Source organism: Lagopus muta, chromosome 15 (genome assembly GCF_023343835.1).
Source record: "Lagopus muta isolate bLagMut1 chromosome 15, bLagMut1 primary, whole genome shotgun sequence".
Taxonomy (NCBI): Eukaryota; Metazoa; Chordata; class Aves; order Galliformes; family Phasianidae; genus Lagopus; species Lagopus muta.
In genome coordinates this window covers 9941164-9957531 of record NC_064447.1, presented here as the reverse complement: position 1 = coordinate 9957531, position 16368 = coordinate 9941164, and the positions used below count along the sequence as shown (strand labels likewise).

At 48.3% G+C, this 16368-nt stretch overlaps 1 protein-coding gene across 12 annotated transcripts in view; it reads right to left on the bottom strand.

The window, feature by feature from the left end:
* The window catches only part of CACNA1H (calcium voltage-gated channel subunit alpha1 H), a 200957-nt gene that overhangs the window by 107371 nt on the left and 77218 nt on the right, over positions 1-16368 (bottom strand). For 4 of the 12 annotated variants that reach the window (XM_048961289.1, XM_048961277.1, XM_048961278.1 and 1 more), the window contains exons 3-4: positions 1914-2026; positions 934-1067 (exon numbers count right to left, since the gene is read on the bottom strand). In XM_048961289.1, coding sequence (XP_048817246.1) covers positions 934-1067; positions 1914-2026 — 247 coding nt within the window. Of the gene's footprint in view, positions 1-933; positions 1068-1913; positions 2070-5195; positions 5259-6421; positions 6450-14438; positions 14570-16368 lie in introns of those variants that run through there. The other 8 variants (XM_048961280.1, XM_048961281.1, XM_048961283.1 and 5 more) reach the window with 8 other exon arrangements.

The window sequence follows — 16368 nt, the reverse complement described above, 5'->3', positions numbered from 1 at the left end:
TAATGTGGATGAAAATGCAACTCTCTAAGAGCAATTAAGATTGTACATTACTAATGTAAGGGTAAAAATGGCTCAACGTATTACAGGAATGTTCTAATTAACCCCAGGCTAGTCATTATAAAGCCAGGAACTCAGAAATAAGGCAGAGCTTTGTCATTAAAGCAGTCTATCCACTCGTAGGGTACACTGAGCAGGTAAGAGAGCCTGGAGTTTCTAAAATCCATCTATTTATAGAATAAAGTTTTAGACTTGCCAAGTTTTCAGTTCACACAAGTTGCAATTTTGCATGAGCTGATGTCAAAAGCAGACAGATCTTCCTGGGGTGATTCCACAAATAAACTGTATCTATTTATTAACACATCCTACACAAATAAGCAGCTGCGAGAGACGGTATATAAACATAAACCAACAGAAGTTTACTGGAGACATGTGCATGCACTCGTAATTTGGGAGGATCAGCAACAGCAGCTGCTAGTCAACTTCTGGAGAGCCTCTCACACTGGGATTTCAACCTTCTGAAACAGATTTCAGGCTCGATTCCCCTTGTTTGTCTAATTTCTGCCTCTGTCTCATTCTGATGATACCACGTGGCAGGAGTAGGACTGAGCTGCCCTGTGCTTTCTCCATCCCTTGTCAAGATGGAAACCTTACCGTGAGCACTGGGTTAGATCAGCACAAACCTAGTTTGACGTTGGCCAGAGGATCCCTACTGGCAACTCAAAGGCTTTTGCCCTGACAGCCACGCTGCACTCCATAACCTGGTGTGATTGCCAGAGGTTAAACCAAATGAGACCTATGGGACTTGGTTTTGGCTGGAGCTGGGAATCACACACAAGATGTTATGAAAACCAGCCAGGACAACCTACAGATTGGGTTCCCTGGCGTTTTCTGGCATTCACGTCAAAGGCAACTTTATGAGGTTTTGTTACTGACCCTGCCATCACAATGAAGAAGTCCAGGCGATTCCACGTGTCTCCAAGGTAACACTTCTGCCCGAAGATCCCCAGAGCCACCATCTTGATGACCATCTCCACCGCAAAGAAAGCGAAAATGAAGTCGTCAAATGCCTGGAGACCAGTAAAAGATTATTACAGTCAGTTCTACTGTGCTCTCTTACCATGGAAAGGGAAAGCAGAGGCACTGTTTATCCTGGCAGAGGCTGCAGGGCTGGGCAGTGGTACCAAAGTGCCACCTACTGACCTCAGAAACATGACCTACAGCACTTGGTGGGTGATGGCAACCCCTGGGCATAGCTTCTTGCTCGGTGTGTTGCCTGTAAAGCATGAGCATTAGTCTCTGGCATTGCCATTTGAAGGCCTAGGTGGATTATTGGTAAACATGACAGTGCCCACATGGAAGCCAAGTTCCCATTGTACATCAATGTCCATTCGCATGGCCTGTGTGAGCTGCACCTTCTCTGGATATTACCTTATCCCTTGATAAACTACAGTTTCACTCCATTATTTCACTTCGTTTAATAATTAGCATCCAAATGTCACTATAAAGGAGTTAAGGTTTTTCTACCTCATATTTTGGCTTCTGTTAACTCCTGCAAGCTGTGGCAGCACAAAATAGCAATGGCTTTACTCACAGCCCTTTTCTGCCTGCAAACTCTCTGGGATAACACTCTGTTTTTCACAAATACACTCAATACGTTGTAATCATTCAGCCAGTACCAGGCTTTGAAAGGAGAAGGAGCTGCTGGGAAGGATCCCAGTCACCTCCTTGTAATGCTGGGACACTCAGAAGGAATTAAAGCAGCAGATACACAAGAGATTCAAATGTGTTGCACTACCACGTGTCAGGGTGACAGTGAATGCCCAAGTGTGTCTGACTGCAGAAACCACCTCCATGTGTAGGGCTTTCTGGGTATCCTGGGGACATGATGGGTCCCAGCTCAGGGCCAGCCTTACCTCCAGGATGGTGCAGCGCTCTGACTGGCACTCCACGTCCTCGCAGGGCTGGAACATGCCCAGGGTGACACAGTTCAGAAGGATGACCAGCATGCTGACGTGCTCGAACCAGGTGAGAAGAGGTGTTAAGGAACACATGGATTGCCAATAGGAAGCCTATGATCCGCACAACTTACACGTTACAAACCCTACGCTCATCACACAAACTGAAAACACCCCTTAGCATCCCAGATTTGCTAAAATCTGAAGTCCACCTGAAGTCCTCCACACCACCATCTGCTGTATTTTGTGCATGCTGAGGGCAGCCCTCTGTCCTCCTTCCATAGCAGCACTCATTTCCAGAACTCAAGGGTTTTTACCACCGAACCACCCCAAAAGTTTGATAGCATTAACTCTGTCATTGCCAGATGAAGAAAGACCAAACAAAATGAGTGAATTCAGGCATCACCACCACCAGAAAGCAGCTTGCAACCCATTCTTTGCTCCAATCCATAGGGCTGCTTCCCTTATTTCTATCTCATGCCAAAGGGATGGCGTCATAACACAGCTATTTCTCCCCTGCACAGTTTCTAAGCTTCATGGAGTCCAAATTAAGCTCTGCACCATGACTGAAGATGAAAGCAAAGCCAAGCCATCATGACCAGGACGAGTTTTGGCAAGGCCAGTCATACTGGCATGCTGCAACATGGGATGTAGGGCACAGGGTGCTCAGCACAGCTTTAGGGAAGGAAAGGGTTCAAGGCTGTCACCACAGTCACCAAAAAAAAGACTGCATTGTCTTGCAGGATCCACCAGTGTTCAACATTAATAGTTACAGCACAGTAAGTGGTGATTTGCATCACTGCAAAACAGGCCCAGAGCTTATGGTTACTGCTGTTGGTATAACTATTAAAAATAATTAAATAAAAAAAAAAAGGTTCTGGGGAACTAAACAGGAGTTTCACAAGTTAAAGATGAATGAGAGAACTGTTCTTGGGAAAATAATTGGAAACACCTGTGTATGAATAAACCTTTATGCTTTCAAACACACCAGTGAGGGATCATGGAGAGGGAAGAACATAGGCATTGTCTCATTTCTGATAACGAAAAACTGCCTTCTTTGAATTTGTCTAAAACGGACACACGTGGAATAAACCAAACAACTGAAACAAATAAAACTGGGCTCCCTCGATGGGAGCTGGAGCAGGTGAGCTTCTGGCCACAGCCCCAGAGCACTCGTGTCTGCAGCAGCACCAGCACTGGTCTGTTTTAATTCCTCTCTCCCTTTGACTTTGTTCTGATTTCTGACATTTTTAGGGGCTGTCTGGCTCCCCTTTCCTCTCAGCTAATTAGGAGCAGAGCAGTAATCCTGCTCCACAGAGAGAACAGCTCATGTCAGACCCAAACAAATCCTCACCCATGGCCACGTCCTACTTACAGTATTTGCATTGCTTGATGGGATTCGTGTGGATATCCCTGTAAACACAGCTCCTGGACTGTTCCCAGGGTGCCTGCAGCCGCATTCATTCCACTTACATATGTGGATTATTTTTTTCTTTAAAGAAAGAAATAAAAGCATATGGATTTTGAACCATAAACGAGTAAAACCTGTGTAGCATGCTGATGAATGAGGTCTGCTTCCCCTGGAGGAGAACATAAGGATCTGTTTACTCCAGCCTTGCTCCTCCACTGCAGCAGCGGTGGGGAAACACTGAGCTCACATCACCTGCACTTTTTCCTACAGCAAGAATGAATGAGGCTTCAGAATCACTGTCTAACATGGGCTGCTTGCTCTGTTCCTGCTCTCAGTCTGCTCTCTGCCATCCCAACCTCTGTTTTCAGCAAAGCCAAACAAGAATTAGGTTTTGTTTTCCATTAGAAAACACTGATTAGTCAAAAGTGAATCAACAGCATGGACTGGCTTTGACAGCCACACTCCATCAGAATGGAGTTTTTCAGATAAAACAAAGAAAAGCCTGTCCCCAGGAAGGCTTAACTGCTGCCAAATGGAGACTTCAGGAGTGTGGGCAGACTGTTTGCTGCTCAGATCTTTCTCACCCTGGTGCCAAATCACTTTGTGAGCCAGGGTCAGCCTCCACCAAATGGCAAAGCTGCAGCAGCAAGAAAGAAGACAGAAGAACTTTGGCTACTTTGGAAGAAAAGGCTGAGGAGGAGCTGTGGGGAGTAGCTCTGCTTTGGTGGGAGAATGGAGCGGAGGAGGAAGCAGTAAGTCCCTGCCCTACTTAATTTTGAATCAGATTAATGATGGCGATTTGCTCCCTAATTTGAAAGCAGGATTACCCCGAGAGCTCTGCCCTAATGGGACTAATCCTCCCTCCCCCTGGTTTGCAGATATTCAAGGCTCAGCTCACTCCCTGCTTCCTTGCTGCTAACATTAGCAGAGCCCCCAGCTTTGCGACTCAGCCCTTGGCCAGCCAGAGCCCCCCAGCCAGTTTTCTGACTGCAAAACTGGTACCCCAGGCCATGGATATCACTGCTCCAGGATCATCCCCTTCAGAAGCAGCCAACTTCGTGACTCTCAGGCTTGAAAAAAATGCAAAGGGGAGATGCAGATGAACCGCTGGAGGCAGTCATCGCAAAAGATTTGCTTAGTGTTTCATCCTTTGCTGCACATTCCAGGATAACAGCATCCAAAGCGAATCTGGGCCAAGCTCACATAGTTGCACATGCCCTTTTGCTAAAATCTAACCCTGTGTTTACAAGAGGCAGCACAGAAATTAGGCCCTGCCCCATTATTCGTGTTGGTACCACCTGCTGCTAGTTCAGGGGCTGGTGCACACCAGCAGCTTTCATGGGGTTTTATCAAAATGACCACCAGCAGTGGCTTGAGGTTGGAGAGTGCTGGTTGCCCAAAGATGCCCCAACATGGCCACATCTTCACGTCAACACACGGCTGACCTCAGCCCCATAGCAAAGAAATAGAAATGAATGACTCTGCTTCATTGAAAAACCCAAACACAAACCCAGCCTCTCCCAGCTCCTTGCCCCATAAACTTCTGATTCTTGGCACAAAGAGAGGTGCAGTGCAGAATGAGCGGCAGTGATGCAACTTGGATCTCTGCTGCGTGCATTTCGTCCAGCAAAATGATGTGGAGAGTTCCTGTTTCTGGAAGACTTCACTGTACTTACACATTTGCACAGTGTTATAAGGGGATTTCTTGGCCTGCAGGCCAAAGTCTTAATATTTCCTTTAAAAATCTGGAAGCCTCCTTCAATAGAAAAATGAAAGGCCTAAAAAAGAAAATGCTTGTCTAACCAGAAAGCAATGTTTTCAATACTCACATTAAAGCTGCCCAGGTTCACTGCCAAGTCTGCAGCCCCAGGCTGCATTTCAGTGCCTTTCTCCTCAAAAAAAAAAAAAAACAAACACCAAAAACATAGAAAACTCCAGGTGTGGGCATGGGAAGGGCTCAGTCATCCCCTAACGCACTGCTCTTCCCCTCCCTCGCCTCACCATTAAGATAATCTCTACCATCCATCCCTTGAATTTTAGAAATATTTCTGCAATAAACACAATAAAACCATAGTGTCACAGCAGTGCCATAGAGCTCCTTGCTCCATCCCAAGCCTTGTGATGAAGGAAGTGCTGCTTGAACCCAGGGGCAGGGGAAGCTGCCCTGGCTCCAAACTACAGTAGAGCAGTGGGAGCCCAGTACCCAGCACCAGCAAAGCAGTGAGACAAGCTCATTGTCCTTACTGTTTTCCCATAATCTTATTATTTTTAAGCCAGTCAGGGGATTTTGGAGACTTAACCCATTATTTTAAAGGCCTGGATCTGGTGGCATTGCGATTATTGCTATTACCATATCTGTACGTACTGCACACAATGCTGAGGAATAACACACAGCAATAAAAGCCAAGTTATAGTTACAAGGAGAACATATGTTTACAGAAGCAGCAGCCAACTGAAGTTTCAGCTTTTACAGTCTAAGATGTGACTAATGCACTAAATATACACATACACACACACATATATATGCACACACACATTTGTGGGATGAGGATTTTCAGAGCAGTCTTGGAGAGCTAAGTATGCAATGCACCTGGGGATATAATTCCTGTGTTGCAACTCCACAGACTTACTTTCCATTCAGTAACAAGGCCAGCTGGAAGCCAGGGTGCTACTCGCAAGCTGCTGAGCCCAGCATCCATCCCTGGCAAAGGACTTTGGGGAGGTTGGGATGCTTGGTCCCCACCATGTGGATATACACTGGGATGGCGCATACAAAGCAGCTACCATAGGAGACAGCAGCATGGCTCTGGAGCAGTGAAATGGTTACAGGAATCATAGAACTGTAGAACGGTTGGGTTGGAAGAGACCTTCATGATTACAGAACTATAGGATGAGAAAATAAGTTGGGTTGAAGAACCACAGAATGGGTTGGAAGGGTCCTGTAATGCTATAATGGATGATAATATCAGGATGGCAGTCTTTAGCTACAGTAAATGAGAACAAGCCCAAATGCAGCAGCCACAGATACAGAAACAAAGGATAAAGAGCTGCTTACCTTTGGAAGGCCTCAGGTAGGCAGGGATTTCCAGCAAGAGATGCTCCTACCTCTACTGCCAACCCTTAAATGAGGTTTGGGACGGGGTGGATCCTGGCTGTACCCATCCAATCATTCAGGTGCATTGCACACACCTGAGCTCCCCTGGGTTGGCCCTGCCTTCCCACCAGGTGCTCAATCACTGCTTCAGACCCTGACTCAGCATTGCCACTACAAGTCCTTACAGCCCCCTGAGCCCCACCCCTGACATGGGTCCCAGGTCAGGCAGCCCATGGCCCCATCCAACCTGGGAAACAGCAGCAAGCTGTGGGAACAACACTTCCCATCACCTCACGCAACCAGAGACAAAAATAGCTTTAAAAATCTGCAATATCCACCTCGTCATTTATTCTAAGCAATGGAAAACAGTCCAAACTCAAATGGTATTTGGTAAATAGGAGCAGGAACAAAAAATGAAGGGGAAGAAAGAAAGGAACTGCGAGAAAAGTGACTCAGAACAAAAATCCCATGGGGGTGCGCTGGCTTGGGCTGGCATAATTTTTAGGAACATTCTTGTTTTTAAAAAGTTGATTGATTAAAGCTATTTTTAGTGCTCATATTGCACTGGATCATTGGAGTTCATTTACTTATGACTTGTAGAACAAAATGAGGCAGCTGCACTTCAGAAAATCCCTAAAAGCACCACAAACACACGGCCCAGGAGCAATATTTCAGCCTCAAAGACACCAAGTTGGCACATGTCATTGGAGATGGACTGACCACAGGGAATTCTTGTTTAAGAAAGCATTAGCTTGAGTTATTGGAGCAACTGCACCCCATTTGTTTGTTACAAAACGTGAAATAATCACGAGACACCAAAAGGACGCAGAGCAACACGTGTGAAAGCCAAGTGATTGCTGTAGGACGTGCCTTTCTCTCCCAGCGTGGGGATAATTTGCAGCCAGAGATTGGGAGCACTGATGCTAGGCACAGCTCCCAGCCTTGGCATCATTGGATGCTCTGCATACAGCAATCTGAAGAGCATGGATGCACAGTGCCATCTCAACATCCCCACATTGGTTTTGGCATGGTGGGTTCACTGGAAATGCGTTTGCACCAAAGGCATTTTCTCTGAAAACACCAAGAAGCTGGCACTCGTCCCATCAGGAGGGTTGCTCGCATCCACTGAGCCACTGCTGAGAATGGGCAGCAGCAGTCCTCAAATAACCCCCCCCTGTGCTGACAAATCTTGGTAATGGCTGTAGTGCAGAGATCAAAGCTTGTTCACAGATCATTCACTGGCAGTAAAAGGAGGATAAATCCATCTCATTATGCACCTTAAATCATTCACCTTGCTCAAGCCAATCTTTTGGAGCCATAATGAATTTAAAAGCAGTTAACTCTAAGTCCTTGTCATGTGTCATTTGTCAGACAGCTCCATTTCCCTGCCTGTTGTCGTGGTGCTTGGAGGCTGTTATGAGCCGGGTGTGCAGCAGTGGGGGATTAAACTCCCAGCTGAAAGATGACATGGGCAGGAAAGCATCTTGAGGGGTGCATGATGGATGCAAAATTGACCTCCATCCCTAGGGCTTTCTGAGAGTGAAACCGGGGTCGTAACACAGCTCCTTCCTGCCTTGTGCATCCCTGCCCTGCGTCCCCTAGGTCTCAAACAAGCAGGGAAATCACTGAATCACCAAGGTTGGAAAAGACCTCCAAGATCATCCAGGCCAACTGTCCAACTGTACCACCAAAAAATGTTTCTCGCTAAACCACGTCTTTTTGTACAGAATGACAGAACCATTAAAGTAGGAAAAGCCCTCCCAGATCCCCAAACTGTACCTATCCCCACGTTCCTCAGTGCCACATCTCCACAGTTCTGGAACACCTCCAGGGATGGTGACTCCACCACCTTCCTGGCCCTGTTTAAATGCATCGCTGCTCTTTCAGATTAGACATTTTTCCTAATATCCAACTTAAACCTCTCCTGGTGCAACTTGAAGACATTTCCTCTCCTCTTAAATCAAAAAGATGTGGTTCCAACCGCATTGCCCACTGCCACACGCATGGGGCAAATCCTCTCTGCTAGCTGTAGAACGTTAGTGCCTGCCAGTGCCCAGGGTGATGACAGCAAATGGACTGAGCACGTCATTGGGGCATCCTGAAGTGCTGTGGGATGCCCTGGGAGGAAATAAGGTTGTATCGATTGAATTGACGTTGATGGATGCGCGCCATGGGCCTTGGGAGCAAAGGACAGTGCCGGCAGGAGCACACCAGGAGGGCTCCTTCCTGCTGTTCCCACAGCTCATGGCAAAACACCTCCGTCATTCCAGGCTGTTATTCCCGATGGACCATTTACAAAGATCCCAGGGTCAGGATGGAGATCGAACCACACCTGCTTCACCCTAAACACACCCAAACATTCTATGCACACATCCCAACCTGCTCACCCACCATATCCACTCAAGCTCCCCAAACGGGAGCATATCATGCTCACTATATTCCCAGCCATCATTTTCCCAAACAAGGAGCCAAGGGCTGAAACACTGTTGTGCCTGGTCCTCTCTGCCTGCGTGACTCACTTGATTAAAACACACATAAGCACCCATCTCGGCGGCAAGCAATCAGAGCAGGTAATTGCCTGAGAGTGATGGGTGTGTGGGTGAGCCGCCGGGATCCTGGGGGAAGAGGGTCAGTGCAGGCAGAGAGCTGCAGCCGCATCCCTGGGGGTGGTTGAGTGTCATGGCAACGGGGGGATGCTCGGAGGATGCTGCCGGGTTGAACCCTGGCTGAGCACTGTGCAGAGGGGGGCTGCAGACAGGGGGTGGGATGGGGCTCTCCACCCACCTGCTGAATCCTATGGGGCAGCAGTGCTTTGGCTTTCTGGAGCTTGCTTTCTGGCAAAAGTGTTGTTCCCACAGAGGGACACGTGGGTGGATTCAGAGCAAATGCCCACAGCTCTGGCAGGTCTGAGCTGAGCATTACCTCCTCTGTTCTTCCCAGGATCCTGGGGAATTCACTGGAGGAGGAGGGAAAGCAGCCTTCTGTGCCCTCGTGCCCTTAGCGCCCATAAGCCAGAGCTGTCACTGCAGGGCACTGCCAGGTGTTGCCAAGTTCTCCTGGGGAAAAAACTCAGTGTGAAGACGAAGCAGCTCCAGGGCTGCAATTCCCATGGAAACACTTCACCTTTGCATCCCATTTGCAAAGGTCCCTATAGGGAAAGGCATTGCTCCCAGCCTGCGCCCAGCTGTGCTGCTCCCTGCCCAGAAAGCGCTGTCCTGGGGAAGTGAACTCAGCCGCAACCTTGAACACAGAGAGAAGAGGATGACTTTGTTTTCTGTGTCATATCTCCAGCCAAGGAAGAAATGCTTTACAAGAGAAAGCAAGCAAATAAATTAAACGTTGCAGAAGCACCGTGTGGTGGGTAAGAAAAATCTCCTTTTACAGATGGGAAATGTCAGCGCAGGAGGAGGCTGGAGGGCTGCAGAGCTCCTGCCAGCCCTGCTTGCAGCCCTGCAGTGGCACTCTGGGCACACAAAACAGCCCCAGGAGATGCACATAGGTCCCAGTGGGTGTTAGGTGGCTCACACACCATCCGAGCCACCCCCCGACAGAATAACTGGTGCCATCCAAATGGGGACAGCAGGACAGTGTGCACTGCTGGGCTGATAGCCAGCACTTCTTAGCAAGACCTCCCATGTGGGAATGTGGCTCTCAGGCCAAGATTATTGAGTGAGTTGCTCAGAGCAAGAGCATCCCAATAGCACATACCCCCTGTGCTTGCTGTCCTGGGCAGGAATTCCCTCCAACAGGAATTGCAAACCTCCAAGCAGTCATGCTGCATGGGGCAAACGGTGTCTTGCTCTGACCAAACCCAAACCTTCCTGCAGGTTGCTAATGGCAAACAAAAGGCTAAAGGATAAAAAAAGCTGTAAGAGAAACAGCTGTGCTTTTCCTTCCTCTGTCCTCTGCTTCAGCTCAGGCACAGCTGTGTGGGACGGAAACAAGACACACTGCAGCCCAATAGCTCTGGGGATAACAGGTTGCTAAAGGCACAGGGGTTGAGAAGAATTTCTGGAGGTCTCCCTCTGCTCAGCACCAGCCCCACAACCCAGCACGGGATTGTCTCAAATTGGATCAAAACCCAAACCCTGCTGACCAGGTTCTGCCAACCTGGTCTGTGGGATGGGATGAGCACAGACCAAGCATGGTGCCTCATAGCGGGACTGAGGGCACATTCATAGAATAACAGAACCATTAGGGTTGGAAAAACCCTCTCAGATTGTCAAGTCCAACCTCAACTCATCGCACCATGCCTGTTCACCACATCCTCAGTGCCACATCTCCATGGTTCTTATCACCTCCAGGGACAGTGACCCCACCACCTCCCTGTGCAGCAGTGCCAGCACCTGAACACTCTTTTGGAGAATAAATTTTCCAATTACCACACATGAGCCTCCCAACGACCCTCAGCAGCAAACAGCAGGCAGAGCCAGATGAGCCTGGCTCTCCACTAATGCCCCACACAGATCAGTTCCACGCTGGGGAAGGAGAATCAAAAGGAACAGAGGCATCGAACCAACCTCTGCAGATTCCAAGTGCAGGATTGACTCCCTGCAGACCTCACAAGACCAGCAAAACTCTGCTCGAAATTCCTTCAAGCAAGCTTTTGGAAGCGTATCAGCATTAATAACAGAAACTGCCCTTCTTGCCTCACATGGTTAATGCTACCACTTGGCTGCCACTATCAATATCAATACAATGCTGCTGTCCATGTAAATGTCACTCCATAGCAGTAATGTCAATGCCACGGTCCCCAGGGTCAATAAACAGCGATACCAAATGTCACCCTGCCAGAAAGCATTGAATAATTGGGAAATGTTAATAGAAAGGTAAAAATCAGGGAGGCACGTGGGACAGAAGGTTTGTTTAGAGGAGGAAACAAATTTCACCATGGAGCAGAGCACTGACAGGTGCTGGATTCGGTCCCATTGCTGCAGTCTTTGTGTATCACCATTGCTGCAGGCAGGGGCTGCCCAGCAGCCTGTAATGATTGCATTGGGTACAATAAGGGTAACTCCTGCAAGGAGCTGGCAGAGCAGAGAGCCTTTTCTTGTCCTTTTCCTTTTCCTTTTTTTGTTTTTTAACCGACTGCAATACTGAAAAGAGAAAAAAAAAAACAGGAGAAAATAAAATGAAATCCCCAATCAAACACACTTCATGTTATACTTGGATCCATGGCACATTCTTCTGATGAATAGGGGTAATTATTTTCCAGAATAATTTAAGCAGCTTTGATTCAAGGGGCAGTTTGGATTGACATTTAAATTAGCTCAACTTTAAAACGAGCTGTATGATCAGCTGGTGAATTTCTGTCTACTGCTTTAAATAACTCCATGTCCCATGGTTGCAACGTAATAAAACCCCAAATTACAAGAATCACAGGATGCAAAAGATCTTTATCATGAGGGCCAGGAGGAGCTTTGCTTTGGGCAGGTGATGGCAATGCCACGAAGCAATGCAGGGTCCCTATGCAGTCAGGTACACTGTGGGGCAGACACACTGCAGTGTCTCGCAAGTTTAGCATGAGCATGGAACAGGCAAACGGGGGAATATGACATCAATTGGGTAGAATGGTGATTTTGTAACAAACTGCAGCCCTGGATGGATGGCCCCTCTGGCCCTGCGGCACTCATTGATCACGTCAGCAGCGACGTCAGCACAAAACCCATTGATTCTCCACTCTTCTGTTCCGGTAGAAATGTTTCACTAGGGGCGTTTTGGCAAGGCTTGCTGGTCCTCCATGAGCTCAGTGGGAAAATACCCTCTTCAGCTGGCTCAGCTAGCACAGCAGGGATAGCAAAAGGGGATAGGAAGAAACGTAGTTATTCTGGTCTGTGGTGATGTACCTATTTGCATCATCAGTGGGCAAACCCAACATGCAAGCATCTGATTATTACTCTTACGGTGGTGCTGAAAATGGGATTTGTGCTCAAGTGCAAAAGCAGACGAGGCAAATCCAGGGAGCTCAGCCCCCCCCTGCCCACAGCCCTGCAGGGGCTCACTCCTGTCAGCCAAGGATTGAAATCCCACAGTGGGGCTGTGGACAGTTCTAGGATGGGGATGATGAAATGGGAAGGGACAGAAGTCCCTGAAACAACTGCTGAGGGACATGGCTGGTGGGCATGGTGGTGATGGGTTGGGGTTGGATTTGGGGATCTTAGAGGTCTTTTTTTTTTTTTTTTTTAACCTTAATGCATTATTTTTTGACTCTGTGATTCTGCAGCGACCCTCACAGCCCTCGCTTCTCTCTGCTCACCCCTGTTATCTCTTATTCCTGCCTCCAGCTGGAGCATCATCAAAGCAAATAGACAGTGGATCTGAGATGCAGCAGGCAGAAGGAAGGAGGAGCACTGGCCATCCTTTGGGCAGAGGGGACACGAGCCAGTTCTCAGCAGCTTTTGGACCACACAAGGCTCAGACACACAGCCACCAGCTCAGACCTCACCCTCTGCATGACTTTGATGCTATCTCTCTCCTTTTTTTTTTTTTTTTCCCCCTCCCTTGGTATAAATCAGCTTCAGTTTTGTCAATTTGAGGGTGGGGGATTTTTTCCCTCCTACCCCACTGTGCTGAGCAACAGAGCCTGGTTTTGCACTGACTGCTGATTGCTGTGGCGCACACTATTTGGAGAGCAGATTCTGCACCCCAACCTTCTCATTACAATAACGGTGATTAACACCTGCACTGCTAACAATGCAGGTGGGATGGAAGCCAAGGGATGCTGCTGCAGAGTACTCTCTCCTTTGCAGCTTGATGCACCCTGCCCTGCAAACCCTGACCATCTGCAATGCTTGGAGAGGCCTTGGATTGATGTGGGCATGCAAGGAGCTCAACTCACTGCATAAATCATAGAGTCCCCAGCAGGACTCTTTCTCCTGCATTATTTTTCCATTTAAAAGCCATCACTCAGGGCAGCTCCCCATGCTCAGCAGCACCCAGCTTGCCCTGCTGCTGCCTGGGGAGCAGCCTCATCCATCTCCTGTTCACGGCCAACAAGCGAAATTGCTCTGTATCCTTCCCAAAATGCATGGAATGAAACTGAGATCTATTTTAACAGATATTCAAAAGGATGCTGTCAAGTAGCTTAGATCCAAAATGAGGGATTTTATAAACAAACCAAGCAAACAAAAGACTTACAATGCTTGATATTAATAGAAAAGTTGTTGGGCTGCATTTTTTATTTTATTTTTAAACAGCAATAAAAGAAGGCTTTTTAAAAATTCCCCCTGCAGTGTTTGCAATCCAAACAAAACAGCATTACCCCAACACATGAGGAATGAGCCCGAGGAGGAGTGGGCATTGCAGACAGTGGCTCCAGGGTGGTGCCACAGAGCATCATTCTCATTGTCCCCATCATCCCATGTCTAGCCATGAGGATGCACAGCCAGCGGGACAAAGTCAGGACAGGAACAAGCAAGGAAATTCTGTTTTGCAAGCATGAAAAACATGGGAGAATTTCTCCCTTTCTCCTAGGCTCAGGGAGCAGCCAGCACCCTTGTGCTTCCATGAGGCCCTGCTTATCAGCAGGTTGGATGGGTTAGGAAGAGTCTGACTTTAGGAGGGAAAACAGGATAGAGAGAAGGAGAAGGAAGGATGAAGATCTTAAAGGTCCTTTCCAACCCAAACCATTCTATGACTCTATGGAAATTGCGCAGCGGTGGGGATGCAGGATCATTGACATGCATAGCAGCTCCTGTGCTGCTGGGATGCAGCTGGGAGGGCAGCAACTTCAGGGTGGGCCAGCAAAGCCCTAAATCCTGGCCCAGGCACAAGTCCTGAGCACTGGGAACATGCAGGCGTCAGTGTGGACGTGGGCTCCCAGCACTGCAGATCACAACAGGTCTGCCAACTGCTGTCATAACAAAATCCCATAGCATTCCAAGCGTCGTGAACAGAAAATCCCCAAAGCACTCCCCACTGTTTTAAGTCAAGCTTAATATTGCAAAAATAGGAATAAATAATAAGAAATGCATTTTACCAGGAAGTCACAGTTCTACATTGCTCCATGATCCGTCCCAGCAGAACGCACTCCATTCCGACCTGAGCAAAGACCAAACTAACTACAGCACAGCCTGGTCAGGAGCAAAATAAGGCAAACCCTCAACACCTGCTACAGCTCAGTGAGGGCATTTCTGCTGGAGAAAACTGCTCCCAGCTGAGCAGAGCAGCCCACGGGCGGCTGCACTGAGCTCAGCCAGCTCAGCTGCTCATAATTGCTTGCCTGGGGCGGATGCTGGCACCGGGCACTAGCTAGGAAGGGCTGAAGTTTTATTAAAAAACTCATTTTTCATAAAATTGGAGATTAAACTACTAATCGTACTCTACTGTTGTATAAACCTTTTTGTCCTCGGGCTTTAATAAGTTTTGCAAAGGAGAGGAAGGTTTATCAGCTGCGTCCTGGTGGCAAACAACCTGCGTGCAGCATTTCTCCCAGCCTGGGGAAGCCCCCAGCTCTCGGGTGTTGTATGAGAGGTGCTCAGAGAAGCCACAGAGAAAGCTTTGCTCAGCCAGGCCCAGGCTGTGAGACGAGAAAGCCGGCACAATTTACGCTGTTGCAATTTACACTTTAAATGAGTTAATGCCCATGAAGAGCTCTCGTGTCGGTGCGGGCGGTTGTCAGAGCCAACGCAACAAAATGCTAATTCAGCTCCGCAATCAATGGTGCCTTTCTTAGAAGTGGCTGGGTAATTATGTCTAAACAGAAACGAGTTTTTAAAAGAGGTAAACAGCTGAAATTCATTACCTCTCTCTCCAGTTATCTGGAGTAAATTGGCAACATTGGCAGACATGGGAGGTTTCTGAGCACTGCGGAATTTGCAGAGGTGCTTCAGCTCGGTGGGAAGAGGTGCTCAAGGCTACAGCAAGGAGCTCGGAGCAGAGGTCTCTGCAGATGGTAGCAGGCAGTGGGGCAGAGCAAGGGGCCACTGCTGAGGTCAACCTGATGGCAGACCCCAGGGCATCCCAGTGCTGGGGTAGGGGCTTGGAAACACAGGAAGAACAGCAAGAGCAGGAGCGTCTCAATTGCAAGCACAGGGTGAAAAAATGGAAAGAGCAACATGTATGGAGCAGCACAGGCAATTCTGTGAAGCTTCTGTGGTGCCATTACACCATGGGGCTTGCTGCGTGAGATGGCACAGAGGGAGGCAGGTTCTTGCTGGTATTTTGCTGGACAGGGTTTTCCCCCCACTGCACTTCAACAGCGTGATGCTACCTGCAGGAATGTGGAGGTTGGAAAAGCCCTTGGGGTTAGACTCAGATCCCTTAGTCTAACCCCAAGTCATCCCCATCATGCCCACTAATACATGCCCTCAGCACCAGTTCTCCCCACTTGAGATACTGCATTAGGATATGGCACTTTGCATTACTACCAGCACAGCCCCAGACCCCAGCTGATGGAAATGACCAAGGCTCAAGGCCTTGTTTTGGTGCTCTGAACTGCAATTTCCAGTATTGTTCCTTTCTTGGTTGTGTTGGGTAAACAGGCAGCTTTGGGACTCTGCAGGGCTGTGGTGAGAGTGAAATTTGTTGAGCAGTCCAACAATTTTTCCAGAAAGAAAAATATTTTGCTATCTCCAGACTGCACCGAGTAAGAATAACTTTCAATTCCCCACTCAATTAGCTGAGCATTGGAAGGACCAAAACGTGCATCTCACTGTGCCTCTCTGGTCTCAAATCAACCTCGAGAAAGCAGCTCAGACCCCGTGTCAGTGTGGGTGCATGGGATGCGTGCTGGGATGGGGTGGTCAACCAGTGGGGTCTATAGGGTGAAGGGAGAAAAATTTGAGTGGAGAAGGGAGAGAAGGAGTTTGCAATGGCCAAGGGAAGAAGATGGTCAGAGCCACTGAGGGTTGTGGGGACCAGAAGTGGAGTGTGGAACCAGACAGGGTGAGGCTGGCAGCCTGGAGCAT